The 18030-nt window shown below is 41.3% G+C and overlaps 1 protein-coding gene across 1 annotated transcript in view; it reads left to right on the forward strand.

Moving 5' to 3' along the window:
• The first annotated feature begins 916 nt into the window (after positions 1-916).
• DDX1 (DEAD-box helicase 1) overlaps positions 917-18030 on the forward strand; it is a 29436-nt gene continuing 12322 nt past the window's right edge. The window contains exons 1-17 of the mRNA XM_063125181.1: positions 917-995; positions 3468-3519; positions 3944-4007; positions 5240-5269; positions 5528-5624; positions 6256-6303; positions 7143-7226; positions 7456-7539; positions 9407-9483; positions 10784-10856; positions 10944-11020; positions 12673-12787; positions 12999-13137; positions 13274-13334; positions 14489-14587; positions 15693-15782; positions 17137-17325. Of these exons, the coding sequence (XP_062981251.1) occupies positions 980-995; positions 3468-3519; positions 3944-4007; positions 5240-5269; positions 5528-5624; positions 6256-6303; positions 7143-7226; positions 7456-7539; positions 9407-9483; positions 10784-10856; positions 10944-11020; positions 12673-12787; positions 12999-13137; positions 13274-13334; positions 14489-14587; positions 15693-15782; positions 17137-17325 (1395 nt within the window). The 5' untranslated portion in view covers positions 917-979. The remainder of the gene's footprint in view (positions 996-3467; positions 3520-3943; positions 4008-5239; positions 5270-5527; positions 5625-6255; positions 6304-7142; positions 7227-7455; positions 7540-9406; positions 9484-10783; positions 10857-10943; positions 11021-12672; positions 12788-12998; positions 13138-13273; positions 13335-14488; positions 14588-15692; positions 15783-17136; positions 17326-18030) is intronic.

Here is an 18030-nt window from a genome sequence, read left to right on the forward strand (position 1 = left end):
GTTCAATAGGGCTTAATTGTAGGTAGTGGTACAAGAGGGCTCTTTGTAAACCACCCAGAGAGCCCTGGCTATGGGGGCGGTATATACGTGTAATAAATAAATAAAATAAATAAAATAAGTGAGCAGCTTAAAGCTGCACTCCTAGCCACATATACTTGGGAGTAAGCTCACTGAACTGGTGGGGCTTTGCATACGTAGAATCAGGCTATATGCACCTTCACTTGAGATAGGGTGACCATATTCAAAGGAGGACAGGGCTCCTGTATCTTTAACAGTTGCATAGAAAAGGGAATTTCAGCAGGTGTCGTTTGTATGTATGGAGAACCTGGTGAAATTCCCTCTTCATCACAGCAGTTAAAGTTGCAGGAGCTATACTAGAGTGACCAGATTTAAAAGAGGGCTGGGCTGCAGCTTTAACTGTTGTGAAGAGGAAATTTCACCAGGTTCCCCATATATACAAACGACACCTGCTGAAATTCCCTTTTCTATGCAACTGTTAAAGATACAGGAGCCCTGTCCTCCTTTTCATACGGTCACCCTACTTGAGAGTAAGTCTCATTGGACTCAATAGGACTTACCTCCGAGTAGGCATACAAATAAATTACACTGCAGTCAAACAGCCCGTTAATTCCCCAGATAAGCTGGCTAAAAACTAGCACTGAGCTACTAAAACGAATATCAAACATCCTTCCGAATGGCCATAGGAATGAATGCAGTGTCCTTTACGGACGTTTTGGGAAAGAGGACGAGCTGACGTGTCCGCCGGTTATCAAGCGGACAGATTATATCATTATCGGTTAACGCCTGGAAGCAACCTAGCTGTACAATAATGTATCATCGCTCCACCCGGAACCTTACTCGTCTGGCTCGCGTGCAGACCGGAGGACTAAAGCCGAGGGACTCCCAAGTGCGCAGGCGCCTTCCAGCAGAGGCTCTGACGGATTAGCTACTGTAGGGCTTGTCGGCAAGAGGCGCAAGCATGGCGGCCTTCTCAGGTACGTGGCCCCTTTTGGGAAGGCTGAAGAAGAGCGAGGCTCCCTGTGTGGTGCTGACCGGGGGGAGCGATGAGGCGAGAGGGAGAGCGGGGCAATACAAAAGAGAGGTGGGGGGTAGAAGGCCTCGGCTGGCGTGAGGCTTCAGTGGGCACTTGGCCAAAGTTATTATTATTATTTATTTATATAGCACCATCAATGTACATGGTGCTGTACAAATAACACAGTAAATAGCAAGACCCTGCCGCATAGGCTTACAATCTAATAAGGAGGGTCAGTAGCAGGGCTCCGCTTGGGCCAAAGCCTCGGAATCGGTTTCAGGCCAGAGCTCAGCCCAAACATTTGTGCAGGAAGTCTTAACGAGAGGCTGATGTAAGTGAAGCCAGGGCCCTCTTAGAAACTGCAGCGTTTCGTCATTGACCAGTCTTTTGGATCCAGTAAAGGCACAATCTGCTGCGTGTTTATTTATTTATTTAGAATGTTTATATACCGCTCCCCATTGAAAAATTTCAGAGCGGTGTACAAGGCAAAATGAAAATAAAAACAGAATAAAACAGTTAAAACAAAATTTAAAAAGAAGCAAAAACAGAAATCCAAGGCTGCATGTTAAAAAAAAGGCTTCCTGGAATAAAGATGTTTTCAGGAGGCGCCGAAAGGAGTACAAGGTTGGTGCCTGCCTGACTTCCAGAGGCAGGGAGTTCCGCAGGAGGGGGGCCACCACGCTGAAGGCTCTTCCCCTGGTGGATTCCAATTGGAGGATAGATCTATGTGGAACCACCAGGAGCAGGCCCTCGAATGACCTCAGTGACCGGGCAGGTTGGTAAAGGAGAAGGCGCACGCTCAGGTATCCTGGTCCCAAGTTGTTTAGGGCTTTGTACACAAGTACAAGAACCTTAAACCTGGCCTGGTATGTTTAGACCAAGGGGGTGGGGAAAGTCCTTCAACTCTCAGCATGGCCATCTTGAGAATTGTAGGGCTTTTTTCTGTCTAAACCTGCAGCGGATTGTGCCCTAAATTCAACATCCAATGCAGATTTACTTGGGTGTAAATTTATCCAACTGACCTCGGAGTATGCATAACTAGGGGCTCATCTACACCAAGCAGGATCTTCCACTATGAAAGCGGTATATAAAAGGCAGGAGCCACACTACTGCTTTATAGTGATATTGAAGGGCACTGCAGGATCTACACTACTGCCTTATAGTGCTAATGAAGTGCACTAACAACTGTGGGGGCCCATGACACATCTACACCAAGTAGGATGTAACACTATGAAAGTGGTATGAAAACAGTATATGGTATATGTCATGGGCCCCAACAGTTGTCAGTGTACTTCAATACCACTATAACACAGTAGTATGGCTCCTGCATTTTATATACTGTTTTCATACCACTTTCATAGTGGAATATCTATTTGGTGTAGATGAGCCCTAGGATTGTGCAGAAAATAAGGTTTCATGTAGTCAATATATGTGACTTCTTTGCAAAATGCCCCTTGTTAACTGATGAAAAGTTTCGTTGATAGTCAGTTAAGCATAATTGCCCTGATAAGACTTTCTTCTGAGCATGTATTGAGTGTCTTTTCTTTTTTCATCAATAGTATTAAGAGTGATTATTAGGAACAGCAAAATTGAGGCAAATAAAATCAGTCTTACTATTCTTGGTGATCACAACCAGTGCTTAAATGATGTGGGGTTACAAATGTTTGAGGCAAGAGTGCATTCAATTTCTTCTATTTCTATCCCGCTCTTGAAACAAAAGTATCAGTTTAGGATGAAATCCTATGCATGCTTAGACAGAAAAAGTGCTCCAATTCCCAGTATTCCCCAGACATGTGAGGCTGGGGAATGCTGGGAGTTGTAGGGCATGTTACTGTCTAAACATCCATAGGATTGTACCCTTAGAGCACAATCTTATGTGGATAGTCAGCAGCCTTTTCACTCAGGCTGCCAACTATCCAATGCAGCACAGGAGGACAGTGAAGACAATCTTCACCTCTGCGCTACATCTGCCCTCCATTTCTGCTAGATGGGTAATTTCACCCATCTAGTGGTGGTGCCTTGGGGGGGGGGGAGAGAAGGCTGGGGCAGCCACAGGATACATCATATTGCACCCACCCCAGTCTCTTCATTTCCATGACCCCAGGAACTCCCCCTTTCCCCTGTCTCCACACTGCGCTGGCTACATGGTGGAAAGGGTGGGAGTGCAGTTTCCTTGCTCTGACCTCATTTTTAAAGCCAGCGTACTAAAAGGATCATCTCCCCACGCAATCCTGAACATTTTAATGATGTCTTCAAATTTGTATAGTTATATACAAGCAGGAATTCTTGCATATGACATATTTAAAAATGGTGAGGAACTTCTTGTAAATGGATTCTTCCCTTTCAAAATATCCTTATTTGAATGTTCTCTTGTATGGAATAGTATGGAGCAATAATGTATCTGACTAATACATTTGATTTTATTTGTTTGCAGAAATGGGTGTTATGCCAGAGATAGCACAAGCAGTAGAAGAGATGGACTGGCTGTAAGTATGATTACTTTCATTTATCCGTAACTTTGCAGATGGATACACAAAGGAATTTTCATTGATGGGGGCACTGTGAACTGTGATTCTGGAAATCTTGCCACATTTCAATGGAACTTCCTTATGGAAGTGATATTATCATGCTTATGTGGGTGACAGAGATAATATCTCAAGTATCTGAAATGCAGAAGAATCAGGCTCAGATTTTGTGATATGAATGTGAAATGCTACTCTTAGTTTTGTAAACAGAATTCCTGTATTACAGCTCTGTACTGTTCAAAAGCATGGCTACAAACAAGGCTTTCTCTCCCCCAAAATCTTTTTCTGTTGCAAGCAACTTGAAAAGTACAGTCTGAAAATACTGAATTTTTAAATGCTGTGATAAAACTTATAGGGTTCATTACGTTTGTTTTTGTTTTTGTAGTCTTCCCACAGATATCCAAGCAGAGTCCATCCCATTGATTTTAGGAGGTGGTGATGTACTTATGGTAAGTATTGCTAACTGTCTGTCTTGGGCCTGTTTGGACAACACATTAAGCCATGGTTAGGTCGCTAACCCTTCTGCAGCAAATGGTTAGTGAGTGTGTTTAAATGGTTCTGTAGCCACCACGGTTTAGGAATGGTTCACATGACATGCTATGCCGTAATGTTTAGCTCAAAATGCTTAGCCACCACGGCTTAGTGTATCATCTGAACAAGGTTCTTATAGAATAGCGTTAAGTTCTCTAGCTCTCTGTACTTGTGCAGCACAATTATAAGCATGTTTACTCAGAAGTAATGTTTACTATGGGCCTGTTCAGAAGACACCTTAAACCCTGCTGGTTAAGGCTTTTGGTTAAGCAGCAGAGTTTAAGGTGTCTTGTGCGTTTTGATAAACCCTGCTCACTAACCACAGTTGGACCGTCTGCAGCAGGGTTAGCAGCTCTAACCATGGCTTAAAAGTGTTGTGTGCAACAGCATGGCTTGTGGTTAGTGCTAACCCCAGAGAACCACATTTTTGCTAATCACAGAGCCTGAAGTGGCATTCGAACAGGCCCTATTATTTTGTTCAGTAGATTGACTCTTAAGTATAGCTTTCATTATTCTGTTTGAATCTTTTACGGCCCAGGCCTATGTAGAGTGAGGTAATGTGCCTAATGCTGCATAGGATTGTGCTGATAAAGATTGTAAACCACTTTGCAGTCTATCTTTTATCAAACATTGCACTAGTCTTTAGTACAAACTTTTTCTTGCATCATTGTTAGTACATGGTTACTACACTGTGGTAACGCTGCTTAGAAATATATTTAAAACTCACTGTTGAACCAAATTTGTTAGGAGTAGTTTTTTCGGGGGTGGGTAGGGAATCTTATCCATCCAAGTTGCTAGGAAAAATTGTATAAAATGAAATCGTATTTGAAATTACTCTTCTTAAATCCTATTTGTATATGAGAAATCATACCCTAGCTATAATTCTGCAGTAAATTGCTTAAGCTACTACTACTCTCTAGACTGTACAATTCTTTGTTTTTCGTCTTCAGTGCCAGTGCAGAATAGAATGTACTCTATAGAATAGAATATTGTCTTCTAAGAACTATGACAGATCAAGGTGTTTATCTACATCTGCTGTAGTTCTAAACTTTTTCACCAGCGTTTTAATAACAAGGAAGGATTAAGCCTTTAATATTGAAGAAATAACAAATGTATCTTAATTTATTTATTAAATCTTATTTCTACACAGGCTGCAGAAACTGGGAGTGGAAAAACTGGTGTAAGTGAAATTTCCATTTTTGTGTGTAAAATAATGTTCAAATTTATATTGGGGTTGTGAACACTTTTTTCAGGGGTTTAAAATATTTCATTTGTAAGTGACATCTAGAAGTTAGCACACATAAACATAGCTAATTTAGAGCATCAAAAACTGAACATTTGTCATATTTCTCTTTAGTCAAAAATATATTGTACCTCAAGCCTAGAAGGTACAATTGGTTCAAAACATATAACTTACATGGACAATTCTATATTTCAGGCATTCAGCATCCCAGTTATTCAGATTGTTTATGAAACCCTAAAGGACCAGCAGGAAGGCAAAAAGGGGAAAACCACTATAAAAACTGGTGGGGGAGGTAAGCCTTTATCTTCAGGATTTCAGAAATATGCACTGTCCTGCCATCTGGAATCTATTATAAATTAAAATATCTTAATGTGGATATTACATGAGCTATTAGTTAGCATATTTTTTAATATAGTAATCTATAAATACTTGAAATATAAAAAATTGATCATGTATATTTTTAGTATTTCTGTTAATGTTTAAATGTAACTATAGAGCTGGGGTGGCGACCTGGTGCCCTCCAGATGTGTTCTACTACAACTCCCACAAGCCCCAGCCAACATGGCCAGTGGAAGGACTTATGGATGTTCTTGTGCAAAACATTGAAAGTACATCAGGTTTCCTACCCCTGATGATGTAAAGCACTGAGACCTATAAAAGGTTTTTATCCCTAGTTATGAAATGTAATGAAATTCAGTATGATCACAACTGGACAAACAAGATATACACCTGTAAGATTACAGTAACAAGGAACATGTACAGTAAGAATTGTGTATGTGGAACTGTGTGAAAATTTCCTCAAGTTGTGGCTACTAAACTTTTTTAGTCTTTTCTATGCCTTATTTTTCAAGTAATAGAAATGTGAGATGTCATCACTCTGTAGTAAGGCAATACAGCTGTTTTTTCTTCTTCTTCCTCAACAGTGCTCAACAAATGGCAAATGAATCCATATGACAGAGGATCTGCGTTTGGTAAGTTTTATATTAACCTTTTCTGATCGTATAGTAACTTGGTGATTATCGACTTAAAAACCAGGCCCATACCTTGTATGGTTCATCACTAAAGATGGCTTTCCTGGGCCAGGATGGGATATCATCTGGGGATCCTATGTATGTCGCGTTGAGATCAGGGGAGGAAAGGCAGCATATAAATATAGTCAACAAGTTACATTTTTCCTATTGACGTCACTAGAGAAACTGAAATATTTTATTTTAATTCCAGCAGTGCATGCAAACAAAACAGGTGGGAAATTGGACATTTGTTACAAGTCTTACCATTTATACAAAAAAGAGGACATATTCACATGCTTGTTAATGATAGCTTAATGCATGGTTGCAGGTGATTATGTTTTCAGAACTGTTCAAAGATTATGGGAGAGTGATAGATTATTAATGGCTACAACATGTTAATACGTGCATTCCTAATAGATAAAACTTGATGTGACTGATGAGGGTTAAAAACGGTCCTCTTAACTAAGGTTTTTAGCTCTGAGCTACAGCTGACTATCAAAAAACGTAGGAAGCAGTTTCAGTAGATTTGTAACTGACAGGATACTTCTGATGTATTTGTTTCATATAGGGTGCAGCTGTAGCTTTTGTCAACACAGGCAGAAAGCTACACACATCCATAGCATTTCGGCAGAAATACAGCACCATGTACACTGATGGTGCTATATAAATAATAATAATAATAATGCCTGTAGTTTTATTATATTTTCTTAAGGAAGACTTGCTGTCTTGTGCGAATGTCGCACATTGTAAAGATGATTATAGTAGGTCTTCAAAGTTTTAAGTTTGTTCTTTCTCTTCAGCTATTGGGGCTGATGGTCTGTGCTGCCAAAGCAGAGAGATAAAGGAATGGCATGGATGCCGATCAACTAAAGGCGTGACTAAAGGTATTAAAAAAACACCCATTATGTGCATATAGGTAAGGCTCACTTGCGTTTTTGAAATGGGAATGATCTGGGTAAATATCATTTTGTCTGCCTTCAGATCATACATACTTCTGCTTATGCCTATCAAGATGGCTGTTATATATTAAAGTTCAAAACACCTCTTTTCTTTACTATCACCAAGTATTCAAACTGAAATTAGCTACATCTACACTTTTCTTAAATGTTCTAGGAAAATATTATTATGAAGTGTCCTGTCGTGACCAAGGGTTATGCAGAGTTGGGTGGTCCTCTATGCAAGCTTCGTTAGATTTGGGTGAGTATTTAGATAAAGAACTGGGTTTGAATCTATGTGACCTACTAATGGTTAGTGATGGCTGTTGCTTATTAAGGGCACACCTTCTGGTACATCAAAATAACTTCTGTGCTAGGGAGGCAGGGATCTCTATTCAAGCTTAAGAAATCAGGCAAGAGGATACAAGATTTCAAACAAAATTTTAGTCCTGTATCTTCTTCAATAGTATATCAGTAGCACTGCACCAAATTTTCACATTAAAATACTTAGGAAGCAAAGAATATGCTTTCAAGGGGTGTGAAAACACCCTACATTAGTGATCTTCCACACCGCTCAGATCTGATATTTATTTATTTTATTTATTTAGAGTATTTTTATCCCGCACCTCAGCCAAAAGGCTCTCGGAGCGGCTTACAATTTATCGATAAAGAAGACAGTCCCTACCCTCAGGCTTACATTCTAAAAAAGACATGACACACAAGGAAAAGTGGATGGGGAGGGAAGAGGGAGAAAATAAAAAGAAATTAAGGAGACTGCTTAGGCTGGTGGGAAGGCCCTGCTCTGTCCTCTCATCTCCCAATGGAGGGGCAAACCAACAGCTCCTTCTTCCACACAAGGTGAAGATGTTAGCCCTGTGGGGGGGGGGGGGTGTCCAACTGAAGCAGGCTCCAATGGTGCCTGCCTGCTCCAGTCTCCCTCGCATCTTCTTCCCCACAGGGTGATATGTGGTTGCTTTGCTGCCATAATCAGTGGTTCTTCGTTTACTCATGATCCCAGCCAATTTCAAATAAATGTGTAATAAATGTGATAACGTCACAGCAGTGCATGACCAATCCAATTTAACTACGTATTGTAACTGAGAGTAAGCAAAGCCTGCACATTGTCTTTTCTCTGAATGGAGTGAGGTTTTGCCCACCACTATTGCATGGCAACACTTTTGCCCGTATTCAGCTCTACTTATGCATGGCTAGTTGTGGCAGAATGTGGATTTGAACCTCAATCTGCACTCTTCTGTAACTAATAAACTGCACATGAGTAGATTGGGTAAGCAACTGTGGGCCATCCATCCCAAACTTGGTGCATTTCAGATGTTTTGGACTTCAGCTCCTATCATCCCCAGCTAGCATGGTCAGTGGCCAGGAATCCTAGGGGGTCATAATCCAAACCATCTGGAGGTTGGTTAGGGAAATCTTCTAGGGGCGTCAGGAATGTATTCCCTCTCCCTTCTCTGTCATTCATCTGTGCATGAACATCCACCATTGTGAACAGGTACAAAATACCACTGGGGAAAAGGTGCTTTTGGAGGAGGGACAAATGGGGTCACAAAAAAACACCCCTATTAGCACAACACTAATCAGCAGTGTCCAGAACAAAAAACTGCACTGTACTTGTCTTGGAAGTTTAAGGAATAAGAATATGGAGAGAGGGCAATACAAAAAATATATGTTTTGGTGCAATATAACATAACTGCCACTGTGCTATAAAATGACCTAATGTTACTTGACTATCTTCCAAAAGCATATTGTGTGTTGTTTGAGAATAGTTAGCACCATAGGTTCTATCCAGACTCTCATTCTGTTCATGGAGGGAACTGGGATCCGGCAGAAGCTCCCAACTGGAGGAAGGGGAAGGAGCACCAATTTTTGCTGATTCCTCTTTCCCTTTGCACCACCTCTCATACTGTTCTAGAATCCTATTTTACCCAATCCTCTAGAACAGCTTTTTAAGGGGCACATGGGATTTCAGAGGGAAGGAGGAATCAGCAAAAAAATGCCACTCTGCCCCCTTCAGTGCATGCAGAACTCCACTGCGTCTGGGTCCAGCTCATTGTACTTAGTAATAAAACTGTTTTGTCCTAATTGTATATATCATTTGTTTTGTTTGTTAGGCACGGACAAATTTGGCTTTGGCTTTGGTGGAACGGGGAAGAAATCTCATAACAAACAGTTTGATAGCTATGGGGAGGTAAGTGTGTTTGTGTGTGTGTGTTTTCCTTTGTAACAAAGAACACAATGAATGAGTAAATATTGTAGTAAATCAACACTATCCAAAGAGATAGACAGCTTTCATGCTTCAGTCATATAGGTCTATGAAAATGAAGAAAGATAACAGACTTGGGAAGAATCCAACAGAGCGCTTCTGCCCCACCGATTCTCTTAGGCCCCATTGATTCTGTTGTGGAAGTGGCCCCCACCACTTGTGCAATGGCAATTTAGCGCTTCGGGGTCAATCTGAAACAAGTGGAAATGCTTGTTTCTGAAGCGAGGCAGGTCGGTGGAGCGGCATGCAAGGGTGATATGCAAGAGACATTTTAAAAAGCAAAAGGTGGCACAACGTAATGCAATATGACGCAGAAAGAATGGTTTTGGAGTGTTTGCGGCGGTGTTCTGAAGCAAAACCCTAGCATGACAGCATATGCTTGTGATTGTTTGGCTCACCATTGTTGAAACAGCTGGGAGGCAGCATCAGCCGGACGTCTCTGATAGGTACCACATGCCCAGGTAATCACGTGCATAAATTTGTTTCCACTAAAAATCCATATTCTCTGGAAATCTTCAGAAGTTGGGTTATGTATTTGGAATATTGTTTCTGTTTTGGGGGCGTTTTCGGGGTGGGGAAGTTTGTGATGGGTGGAGAGTGGTTCCTCCAACAAAATTCAGTATGAATGATTATTTTGTATTTATTTAAAGATTTATGTAAGAATGAAATAAGGTATGTAATACTAATCAAAACAAATATACGTCAGGGGGCGGGGAGAAACCAATATAGGTTTTGCAATAGTAGGTTTTGCAGTTAGAGTTGAGTTTTTACATTTACTGAAAATAAAATGCATTTGTCTAATCCATTATAAACTAAGGCTTGGATCCTGGCAAGTGTAGGCAGGCAGAAGGCGGCTTGTGGAAGGTGACCTTGCCACCCCCTTCCTCTCTCCTGAAGCCCCACCGTCCCACCCAGCCTCTCTTGAGGGTCAAAGAATGGGGTAGGCTGTGGAACAAGAGGAGAGGAGGGAATCGCCAAAAATTGGAGGATTTTGGCAAACCCCTTCTCTTCCCTCCCCCCCACCCCATGTCTTAGCCCACCCAATTTTGGAAGGTCCTCCAATCCACAGGAGAGGTTTGGAGGAGCTGTCAGGGGCTCAGAAAGCACAATCCCGCAATCTCTTCAGCTGTCATGTCTGAAGATTATGATGATATGCTTTTTTAAATATTCCTGCAGGATATTGTTTTCAAAAATGTTGCTTGAATTTGTTTTTGTTATTTTGTAGGAATTCACTATGCATGACACGATTGGATGCTATATAGATGTCGACAAAGGGCAAATCACATTTTCCAAAAATGGCAAGTAGTCTACTCTACTCTTTATTTCCATTAAATAATTAAATTCATTATTGAGATAAAACATTCAACATACTGCTTTTCTTTCAGGAAAGGACCTTGGGCTTGCATTTGAAATCCCACAGAACCTAAAGAACCAAGCCCTCTTTGCAGCTTGTGTTCTAAAGGTAAACTTCATTGTTACAAAAAGGACTTGAGGCTTATATTGTCATTACAACTTCCAGGACTCATACACATTCCTTCTAAAACCCTTTGTTGCATTAAAATTCTGTTGAGTAGAGTATCAGAGTGAGAACAGGCAACACCAGTTGATACTAACAATCCAAAGGTGGGGGCCACAACAAAGTGTTGCAGCATAGAGTCACTCTATTCTATTCCTTCTCTTCCCCCCACAAACAGACAATGTTCTGTGGCCACTGGGCATGCTTAGTCCTGATTTGGGTTTACTCTCCTTCTTGGGGGTTTTGAGAGTGGGTGGGGTGGACACACTGCTGTCCAAGCCCAGCTATGTTAAAATCACAGTTTTGTCCACTGATTTCTATGGGTAGTCCTCATTTTTGTCCCTGTGGATGTTTAAAAATAGCTTCTCAATGTGATCCAGGAAAGGACCTTTCCACACAAAGGTTATCTACTCTTTTTATATCTGTGTCTCTTCCTCCATCCTCCTTTTCCAACACTTCATTTCCGCCATCTGTCAGAATTCTATGGCCATTGAATTTTCATTGGGCTGTTTTTGGGAGGAGCAGGGGCTTTAGTTTTTCTTTCTTGAACCTCTTCTGATACCTCCTTTTCATGAGTAAGCAATACAGTCCTGGCTATTTTTGTGTGAGAACATTTCCTGGGCTAGATCCAGAAAGCTACTTTAGGCACTACCCGATGCTATTCCCAGTGAAATTGTTGACTTTTTTACTTTGAATGGCAAACCCTCATGCCATATGACGAGTTGCTGGGAAACTCCCATCACTTTTGATAGAGGTTGTTAACCATGTGGCTCTGTGGACAGGCAAGTGCTACTTAAAAGCACAAATCCAGTGCTTCCCTAGACTTATGGAACTCATTGTTTTGTTCTTTTAGAGCCAGGGCCTTGGACAATGTCAGTGTGCTGAAAAGCAGTACTCTAGAATGTTTTGTTTGTTTTGAACAATCAGTCTGTGTTTCAAGATAAAACTGCTTCTAGGGCTGTTCAGACAACACACTTACCCATACTCTGGTTGAGTGTGGGTTGTTGTTGAACAGTAAGTTGTTTGTTGAACCATGGGTTAACATGTCTGAACATCTGCAGGGTGGTTTGTTAACCATGCAGTGTGGCTTGTTAACCACTCTGAACAACCCAACAACAAACCGTGGGTTCTTAAATTCACTCGTTTGAGAAAATATGCCACACTGCATGGCTAACAACTCAAGCCACCCTGTGGATGTTCACACAGCATGGTTCAACAACAACCCACACTCAACCACAAGTTATTGTGTTGTCTGAATGGCCTCTCTGATTAATTAAAAACACATAATTAATGCAGTGTGGGGACAGGAAGACTATTGAAACTAATATTGGACTAAGTTACATACAAAGTTAAATGTCCACACACACACACACACAAAAAATAAACTCCAAAAGTTAGCACAAGGAGCAATCCAAACTGCAAGCCAGTTGGCTAACAAGTTTGGAGGGATGTTACTGTGTTTTTTGGGGTGGGGTGGGGATTACAGGACAAGTTTTAGGACACTGATACAGAAAACATTGCATGTGGGTTGTTGTTGTTGTTTTAAAAAATCATCTTGATAATCCTATGCAAGTTTTTCCTGTTGTATATTCTTTTAGAATGCAGAATTAAAATTCAACTTCGGTGAAGAAGATTTCAAGTATCCACCCAAAGATGGCTATATTGCTCTTGACAAGGCTCCTGAGAGTAACGTTGCAAAATCCCAGCATGCAGGTATGTTTCAGAAATCGGTATGCTAAAATACCCGTAAGAGGACCGTGACTAGCTTAAGTCCCATTGAATTCAGTGGAACTGCCCTATGTGTGACTTAAGTCTGGATCCAGTCCACTATTTGAGACCTCCCCATCTCAAAAAACGACGTAAATAGAAATTATTTCCAATTATCAATTCAAAACTAATGAAACTTTCAACGCTCTCATTTCAGGAAGTGCCCAGGTAGCCCAGTCGAAGCACCTGCCAAATGCTCCCAAAGCCTTGATTGTGGAGCCATCCAGAGAGCTGGCGGAGCAAACTCTGAACAATGTGAAACAATTCAAAAAATATGTTGATAATCCTAAATTAAGGTACAATAACAGCAAAATCTGGGCGGGGGGTGTAGAATTGTAATCCAAAACATCTGGAGGGCATCAGATTGGTGACGGCTTCTCTACTAGGTAAGATACAATACAAAACTTGAATCTAATGTTATGCTTCTTTTAGGGAACTTTTAATTATTGGTGGTGTTGCTGCAAGAGAGCAACTTTCTGTACTGGAGCAAGGGGTAAGTCTGAATTGCTCCTCAAAATATTTTTCTTTTTTAAGTACACAGATGAAATCTTGTATATCCTGTCTTTTCATTGCATAGTTGCAAATGGCAGTTTATAATGTTTAGAAAATAATATTAATAAATCCAAGGTGAACATACAAGTGCAAGAGCAGTTCAGAATAGCAACATTAAAATTTGATAAGACCCTGGAAGCCAGGCCAATAACAATTTAAGTAAGGATAGGGAATGGACATTTTAAATCAGTAATCTAATGTGTGCTTTCATACCTTTTTAACTGATGTAAATGAGGTATGAATTGTAAAGCACTGTGTCCAATTAATGTCTCTGTAGTATCGATAGAACTTCAAAACGGTCTGGAAACTTCAACTGGTACAAAACTGGGCAGCCCACCTACTAACAGGGACTGGCTGACGAGATCATATCACGCCAGTCCTTCTACAACTTCATTGGCTGCCAGTCCAGGTCTGGGCCCGATTCAAAGTGCTGGTATTAATATTCAAAGCCCTAAACGGCTTGGGGCCAGGTTATTTGAAGGAACGCCTCCTCCCATATGTGCCTGCCCGGACCTTAAGATCATCCACAGGGGTCCTTCTCAGTGAGCCCCTGCCAAAGGAAGTGAGGCAGGTGGCTACTAGGAGGACGCCTTTCTCTGCTGTGACACCCCGGCTGTGGAACGAGCTCCCCAGAGAGGTTCGCTTGGTGCCTACATTGTTTTCCTTTTGTCGCCAGCTGAAGACCTTTTTATTTTCTTGGTATAACATCTAATTTAATTTAAATTTAAACTCTGCTGTTTTAATCTCATATTTTAACCTATATCAATTTTTGCTGTGTGGTTTTATCCTGGTCGTGCTTTTTATATTGTATTTTGTATTTGTGTTTTTAAATTGTTGGTTGTTTTATTATGCTCTTCATGGTTTTAATTTTTGTGAACCGCCCAGAGAGCTTCGTCTATTGGGCGGTATAGAAATGAAATAAATAAATAACGCCATTCATCTTTTACTCTTTAAGTGTGCATACAAACCACAAGCTTCGTACATAATCTAAAAGTGTTTGAAAGGCTCTTGCTTACAGCTAGATACAGAAAATGTAATGGTGCTTCCATTTTTTTTGGAAAACATAATATAGTGGTGCACAATTCCATTTTACAGGTAGACATAGTTGTGGGAACTCCTGGAAGACTGGATGATCTTGTGTCAACTGGAAAACTGACGTTATCCCAAGTTCGGTTCCTGGTTCTTGATGAGGCTGTAAGTATAGAGAATGTTTTTGAACAGCATATTCCAAAAATCATATTATGCATATTAGTACTATGGAGCATTCTCAGCCCTGTGGCTCCATGATATGTTGACAAAGACTTCCATTGCCATGGCCAGACAATTTATGTTCTGTAGATGTGAAGTGAATGAGGGCATGCAAGCAACTACTTGAAAAGGCCCCTTGCATATCCTCGCTTGATCCTTGGCTGGAAATAATTGCAGCATCTTTTTATTGCAGACCAGAGATAAAAAGTCAGATAGGGTTACAAAACAAAATATATCCACATAAACAACATCAACTCAAACATAAAACTATACAAAAACAGATCCCCTAAGGTAACCCCCACAGGACCATCCTTCCAACATCAGATAATTAGTTGCTTTTTGGTTCTCATTGCTATGGACAAGAGTTTGGCCACAATGAATATTATCTGACAACAGATGTTTAACATGAAATTGGGCTGATCTGCCTGGCAAAGTAGCCAGTAAAGGCGCAAAGGAAATAGTGTGTCCCTTTTCAGAATGATAAATGGATAAATTCCTGGAGGCGAAGGCTACCAACGGCTACTCGTCCTGATGGTTGTGTACTGTCTCCAGTATTCGAGGCAGTAACCCTGTGTGCACCAGTTGCTGGGGAATGTGGGTGGGAGGGTGCTGTTGCAACATGTCCTTCCTTGTTGGTCCCTGGCTGATGGCTGGTTGGCCACTTTGTGAACAGAGTGCTGGACTAGATGGACCCATGGTCTGATCCAGCATGGCACTTATGTTCTTAATGATGGTCCAGTAGTTGGTCACTTTGCAGCTTGGGCTGTATCTGGCTCTTTCTGGTTTCCTGAGCACCTCCCAGTCTGACTTGCACCCTGAGAATGGGATAAAGAAGGCAACTTCAATCTTTCCTTCTCTCCCTTTTGTCTGTCAAACTCCTTAATGGCCTGTCCCAACCAGAGGAGGAGTTGAGGGATTCAGAGGACCATTTCAACTAGTTAGAGGGAGAATTGTTAATGGAATAACCAGCCCTGTGTGCATATGTCTTAACTTTAAAATGAATGGGTAAAACATCTAATGAGAGTATGTAACACTTCTACTTCCTGCACAGGATGGCCTCCTTAGCCAAGGCTATTCAGATTTCATAAACAGAATTCACTCTCAGGTTCCTCAGATTACATCAGATGGAAAGAGACTCCAGGTATGTGGTTTGCTTACTTTACTATTTCATTATAGGTTTTCCATAACTTTTATTTTATAGGTGGTGTACCTAGCAAACGTTGATCACTTACGCTTCTCTCTCTAAGGAAACCTAAAACCTGCACAGAAGTGGGTTTTAGCTTTTGTAACTGTGAACTTTCACAATTTATTTTCTATCAGTTTAGCTGGAATATTTTGATTATGAAATACTGGAATGGAAAACAAAAACATTGAGAACAACACCCAAGTGCTTCCCCAGATTGCTGGTGTCCATAGGCGTCAACCCATTGTCATACACCCCCAGGCCAACTAGTCCTTATGAAAGTATACATAATAAAAATGACATTAGCATGGTTGCCCCAGACTACCCAGGTGGTCACAGGACTTGCTAACTTCCTGTCGCACACAGACCCTGTTCAGACAACATGCTAAGCCACGGCGGTTAAGCATTTTGAGCTAAACATTATGACTTAGTGTGTCGTGTGAACCGTTCCTAACCATGGTGGCTACATAACCACAGTATAAAGATGCTCACTAACCACTTGCTGCAAAAGGGTTAGCGGCTTTACCACGGCTCAGCATGTTGTTGGAACAGGCACAGCCACCCACCCCACCCCATACAAGATTAACCTGTATAAGTGGAAGATTGCTGTATACAATTTAAAATAATGTGATTTTCCCAATGACTAATTTATTTATAGGCATTGCAGTTGAACAGAAAAAAATAAATGTCCCAGAGTTCTGGTTCAGCATCACTACTCTAAGGAGATCAGTTCTAAGTGGAGTGAAGTTATGGATCCACTGTCATTTCCAAAGTGGTGGAGGAAGGGTGGGCTTATCATTTCCCCCCTCAACCGGAGGGAAAATGCCTATGCCAGGCAGAAGCTGGCTTAGATAAGGCGCCCAGTCCTGAGACCTCAGGAGGCTTTGGATCCAGTGTCAATACCACTGCCCATTGATTTACACCACTGGAATTTTTCTCAGGTGTTATTGGGGTATCTAGGGCAGACATTCCTTCCCCAACCTCCCCTCCGCCCCTGCCACTGACGGTCTGCCTCTGGCCCATCCTAATTTCTCTCAAATGGCCAACCTGGGGCGTGATTTGTATAGTCTTCTTACTCCATGCCTCAGTTCTTAATGTTGAAGTTTGGCTTAGCTTTTCCTTGCCAGTTCACCAGATATGGATGGTTGAAGAGCTGATGTTTGGAGAGACTTATTTTGAAGTGTGTGTGTGTGTACATACTTAAATAAAATGCTGACAAGGCAACAAAAAGTTCTAAAACCACAGGATATCTTCTCACTGTGTACTAGCCATGAAAAAAACTCTATACCCTAAAGTCTCTGTCTGGTTTTAGGTAATCGTATGTTCTGCAACTCTGCATTCATTTGATGTCAAGAAATTAGCTGAAAAGATTATGCACTTCCCTACATGGGTAGATTTGAAAGGAGAAGATTCTGTCCCAGATACCGTGCACCATGTTGTTGTTCCTGTAAACCCCAAAAATGACAAATACTGGGAAAAGATTGGTAAAAACCACGTCCGAGTAAGTAGTACATCGTCAATTGTTGTTGTTGTTTACCATTTCCAGATTGAAGGTTCAAGGCTAGCGGACACGTTCAAGCTGGGGTGGAGAACAGTAAAATAAAGGGCAACGCAAGTAGGATTTCAAAACTCAAATTGGGAATGTTAAGCAGATTGCTATGAAATGTCATTTTCAGCCTGAAATATGTATTTCAGAAACTGGGAACTGCTTGGAAATCTTGTAAAATGTAATGGGGATTATCTAGAGGTCTTGTAGCCTTTTTATTTTGATGCAGTGCTGTCCAACTTCCTAACCATGGTTAGAAAATTGGATGTGGACTCCTCCTTCCTTCTCCATTTGAATGCAAATTTCCTCCTCCCTTTCGTTTTGGAATTAACCACACTTGGCATGTCTGCTCTGGGCTTTTTGCTCACCATGATTAGCCATTCCGTCAGGCTGCAACAGAGGGAGGGAAAGGCTAGCAGGGCTGTTCCATTTTTATTTATTTATCCTACTTATACCCCGCTCCTCAGCCAAAAAAGGCTCTCGGAGCGGCTTACACTTAGCAAAAAAGACAGTCCCTGCCCTCAGGCTTACAATCTAATAAAGACATGACACACAAGGAAAAGGAGTCAAGGAGGGAGGGAGGGAGGAGAGAGAAAGAAAGAGAGAGAGAGAGAGAGAGAGAGAGAGTCCAGCAGGAGCAGGCCCCGATGTTACTTCTGC

This window comes from Elgaria multicarinata, chromosome 4, assembly GCF_023053635.1.
Source record: "Elgaria multicarinata webbii isolate HBS135686 ecotype San Diego chromosome 4, rElgMul1.1.pri, whole genome shotgun sequence".
In the NCBI taxonomy this organism is placed as follows: domain Eukaryota; kingdom Metazoa; phylum Chordata; class Lepidosauria; order Squamata; family Anguidae; genus Elgaria; species Elgaria multicarinata.